Below are 5,000 nucleotides of genomic sequence, written 5' to 3'. Positions count from 1 at the left end.
TCGTTTGCATACACGAAAACAAAGATGGCGGATTTCAATTTAAATTTGCCTATTTTTGAAGCGTTATTGTTGGCTATTTAAACACATTTAGTCCAAATGAGTGGTCAAGTATGACAATACAAGTAAAGAACTTTTGATTCAAAGAAGCTTTTTCAAGACCGTACTTTCCCCTTAATTGACTACAAGTCATTTTATTTTTCAGTAATACTTTTACAATCAAGATGCCAATGAACATTGCAGCAAACACCTATAGGTTCTTGTTTCATTTTAGAGGGATCATTACAAGGACAAGTCAGAAAGACTCAACACACAGTTGAATTTCATTCTTGGAGCTGATGACAGACGATTGGTTGACATAGATTCTATTTTGATGGAGAATAGGTCAGTTCATGATACATTGCCTACACCTGTCACTTGTCTTTCACATTGATTCCATTGAGCCTTCCTCTGTTCTTTCTATTTTGGCAGTAACTACACTGCTGTACTTGTACTGTACTTCTGGCCAAAACCTTTTCAGAGCCTGCATTTTCAGCAGGTTTTGCAAAGTGGAGTTGCACTATTTAACAAATAGATTCCATGTTGCCGTGCGTCTGTTCAGTAATAGATCACAGATGACGTCAAAATGTGGTAAGAACAAAAAAGTCGCACACGAGGCGATAGCCGAGTGTGTCACTGATGTTCTTACCACATTTTGACGTCTTCTGTGATCTATTACTGAACAGACCCACGGCAACATGGAATCTATTTGTTTTATGTAATAAAGAATTAAACTTTATTCGCATAAAAGCTGATGGTGACGTCAATCGTGCGTCTGACCTCTAATAGATCATAGGCAAGAACCAATCAAAATCCGTGAATAACTTGGGTTATTATATAATTCTTATTATTATAAACACCATAAAATTATGTTGTTCTTATTATTGTTGTGAGTGGAATCCCATCATGTACATGTACCAAGGATCTTTGTCGGGGAAGCATTAAATCCAGGGAACACAAGTACATAGAGGATATTACACGGTGGCGTGAAGATATGAATTTTATGTTCGAGTGAGCGAAGCGAACGATTGAGATATTGTTCTTGCCACGAGAACATAAAATTCATATCTTCGAGCCGACGTGTAATGTTCTTTTTATTATATGGAGATTAAATATTGAATATTTCCGATTTTATTGTTTCAAAGTAGTCAATTTTAAAAATACGGCTGGGCTTTATAAAAAAAGGCGGGAATCGTGACGTCATTGAACGATACGACACTCACAAAGGTGACATACGGAAAATACGCCACTCGGGTCCCGGATGAAGTGGCGTATGGAATCTACGAGTGGTTTAGTTCCCAGTAAAACACTCTCCTCCATATAATAAAGTAATTTTTGTCACTTGATTGAAAAGGAATTTCTGTGGAGAAAAAAAATGGAGTAATGGACCTTTGTCACCCGGCGGCCATGCTGGTCAAAGACAATATCAGTTTGTACCCCGAGCCTCTAATGATGCGTTTGGAAGCGAGTTCAAGGGGTTCAAAACAAAAGGTTTCAGTCCCTCAGGACTCAAAATGGGCGCCATGTAAATAAGGCCCTTTAAGTGGAAATAATTTTTTTTTCTTAAACATTAATATTTTCTTTTCCTGATTTTAAGGTATTTAAAAGAGCAAATAAAGCAATTAAAAGAAGAGAAAAGTATGGCAGTTTCTGCTTTGGCTCGGTACAAGGTTAGAATAACAGCTTAGCTTTGTACTTGTACATGTGCGTCAATGGTGGAGTATCTGAACTACACTGTAGCAATCACAAGATGAGTAGCACTTGGATTGTTAACATTGTTTATCCTCAAATTGTCTTTGATGAATGCATCTCTTTATATGGTGTCTGGTGTGGCCATTTTTAATTTCTTTAAATTCTTTTGTGTCAACTATCGAATCAAAAGTTGAACACGGATTTTCTTGCCATCTGATTGGATAGTGTAAGCACACATAGAAGTGTGAATTATTTAAGAATGGTCGCTCTTGGTATCCTCTTTTGTAAAAGTGCAGAGGGTATCATTTTCTCAAAAATGGTACATGTACCTGCAGGAGTGATCAATAGGGATTGCATGGCTTCTGGTATTGAATACCAGCTGTTTCCAGCATTATGCAGGCAGGTGTCCTCTTAAGTGGCATATGAAAAACTACATGCGTGATCGTAGTACAAAAAGCTAGTATTGCAATGCGGTGTTTCCAAGATAACTAAGGGCTAGGTTTTGACAAGCCCAGTACATTTGTGATTCATAAGAACGCAAAAGGAACTTGGCCAGTCAAGTATTCGTTTCTCAGATCCTTACACTTGGCCAGTAATCCATAAATGATTCAAGTCTAAAAGTCAATTATTTCAGAGATCACTAGTAATAGTGACCTTGTTTGGAACAAGCCAAATGAAGTTCTCTAGTTTTTTTGTCTTCTTTCTAAGTGAATTTGTTGTCACTTTCAGAACACTTTTGAAAAGCGCAAGAACAAGATACTTAAAGCACAATTCCCAGCATCTTATACCAACACTCCTAAGCACGGTGAGTGAGTGAGTGAGTGAGTGAGTGAGTGAGTAAAAGATTCGAAATCATTTCTCGGGAGGCCCATATTCCTTGACTTTGTGAATCTCCGCTCCTGTAGGCGCTTTTCGGGGACTGCATTTATGGGCATGCGCAATATCAAAGCCAGGTAGTCATACCAAAACACGCGTTCAGGCGTGGTCAGAGTCGCGATCGTTGGGAAGAGTGGAAGTCGATTCTATTTTTCACCACGCTTCTTGAGATGCTGCAACTAATTTTCCAAGCTTTACGCAATTTAAAATCTTGCCCATGTTTTGAGGCAATAACCAGTGTAAGAACGCCTTTGACCCTATTGACCACTGAGAACGCGACAGGTTTCAGACTGAAAGGGTTTCCCAGAATTGACAGTCGTCCACAGCTTGACTCTTACCATAAAGTTTGTTCCAACGAAATAGGCAAACAAGTTGTGAGGTAAAACCAAATCAAGTCAGCAGAAAATCCTTTTTTTTTCCATACTTTCAGCTGGCATAAAATTGTTTTGGTGGGTATGACTCTCGTTCCTTTACTCAACGGCCTTTTTTCAAAAAATTACAAAAATAATCGCAAATCGGACATATATCTAAATCCTAAACTGCGACGAAAACAATAACATGTTACTGTCAGTAGTGTAGTGGTCACTAAGTAATTTTTTTCCTTTCCTCTAGCTATGCCGTCACTTATCTCAGATCTCATCGGACACCTTAGTTCCAGTTCCCCGGTTCCTTCCACCGTTGCTGATTTACAGTTTTTGGCGAATTCGCTATCGGAAACATTGTCTGAAAAAGACGTCGCTCTGCAGCACCTTAGAAGTGCTAACAAGTGAGAATCAAGTGTTCAAACCGTTAGCTTTAGGAGACTCGTTTTATTAAACTTGATAACCTTTGCTTGACAGGCGTTCGAAGAAAAGAGGAAATCGCCGTGTGCGAGTATGATTCTGTGCAAAAGTTTCAGTTTTTACTTACAGCACCGCGAACATATGCACACTCTTAAGCACATCAAAATAAAGGTGTGTGCGAAAACGTTGGCCATCGTTTAACCTCAAGTTTATTTTATACTCTGGATAGTGACTTACCCATTCGATAAAGTTAACGAGCCTTTGAACAACTGAAACCTGATGTTTTTGTTTAATTATATGAAGACAACGTGGAGCACAGTGTTGCGGTCTTATTCCCAGTTGTTCGCCAAAGGCCGGATAACTTTATCGTGTGGATAAGTCACTATCCGTCAGTTTCAGTTTGCTAAGATTTCAGTATTTTGCCCTTGTAACTGTAAATTCTCCGCACAACTACAATGTTTAAAGGTGTTTAAAAATCTTGGCCAACGTGTAATGTGAAGAATGCTTTATACTCTGGATAGTGACTTATCCAGTGGATAAAGTTATCGGCCGGCCTTTGAACAAGGGTAACTGTTTCCAACTCTTACCCTAAACTAATGTCTATAAACTGACTTCTCAGCGTTTGCGAATCAGCCAAGACGTTCTTCGACTTCCCTTTGCGAAACAACCATTTACCAATTAGAAAGAGTGTGATGTAGTTAACAGGCGGGCGCTACCCAAGAAACGCTCTCTATTCGAGCTTATCTCAAATTGTTCACACTTACTGATCGTAGGTGAAAAATACTTACGTACACCCTGGCGACAGAAATTAAACTTACTGCAACTAAATTGTGAGCTCGTGCATTTCGTCTTCTACGGGGTGGAGGGGAAAGATGGATACACCAGGCTTTTTCGGGTATTGCATTTCTAGCGTTCTCGGGCCCGTTTCTCGAAAGTCTCGAAACTATACGGGCCATTTTTCTCCCTGTATTTCAAGAACGGACGAGATTTAAAGTCGTCAAATTCCACATTTTTTTTTTGTTTTTGTTACCTTGAAACATGTTAAAAGATTGGCTTTCCAAAACAAGCGGTTAGCAGTTTCACAAATCGCTTTTCGGGCCCGAAACGTTTTCGGGACTTTCGAGAAACGGGCCCTAGGACCGGGTTGCCCGAAGCATGGTTAGCACTAACCAGCGTGAAATACTATGGAAACATGTATGTTTTGATGCCTCAACCTACGGTTAGCGCTAACCAGGCTTCTAGCAACCGGCCTCTGGTTGGCTCATTGAATCTGGGTTATGAGCTCATCTACCGTATGGTCGCGCTGGCTGATGCCAAGCCAAAGATTGTGCGCCAAGTATCCAAACGACCACAATTTATAAAAAAAAAAAGTAGTTGAAGCAATTGTAACTTTTGTGCTTGTTGGATATGAGATTACCAACACGTCCAGCGTTCTCTCAAAAGATAATTGTTTACTGCAACTAGGCTTCGGCGCGAGTTCACATTTTTAGGTCGCGAACTGCTGGTTCAGCTTGTGAAGATGAAAAGCGAGTCTCGTATCACATGACTAAAGAATGAAAGTGAGGGCCCCTCCCTGTGAGGAGAGGAAGAGGGTAGCAGATACTCCACCATGGC

At 39.9% G+C, this 5,000-nt stretch overlaps 1 protein-coding gene across 1 annotated transcript in view; it reads left to right on the top strand.

The window, feature by feature from the left end:
* LOC138007311 (coiled-coil domain-containing protein 149-B-like) overlaps positions 1 to 5,000 on the top strand; it is a 21,189-nt gene that overhangs the window by 13,985 nt on the left and 2,204 nt on the right. The window contains exons 7-10 of the mRNA XM_068854127.1: positions 272 to 381; positions 1,634 to 1,706; positions 2,458 to 2,533; positions 3,217 to 3,370. Of these exons, the coding sequence (XP_068710228.1) occupies positions 272 to 381; positions 1,634 to 1,706; positions 2,458 to 2,533; positions 3,217 to 3,370 (413 nt within the window). The remainder of the gene's footprint in view (positions 1 to 271; positions 382 to 1,633; positions 1,707 to 2,457; positions 2,534 to 3,216; positions 3,371 to 5,000) is intronic.

Source organism: Montipora foliosa, chromosome 6 (assembly GCF_036669935.1).
Source record: "Montipora foliosa isolate CH-2021 chromosome 6, ASM3666993v2, whole genome shotgun sequence".
Lineage (NCBI taxonomy): Eukaryota > Metazoa > Cnidaria > Anthozoa > Scleractinia > Acroporidae > Montipora > Montipora foliosa.
Note: the sequence above shows the minus strand (reverse complement) of the source record. Positions and strands in the feature narration are given on the sequence as shown.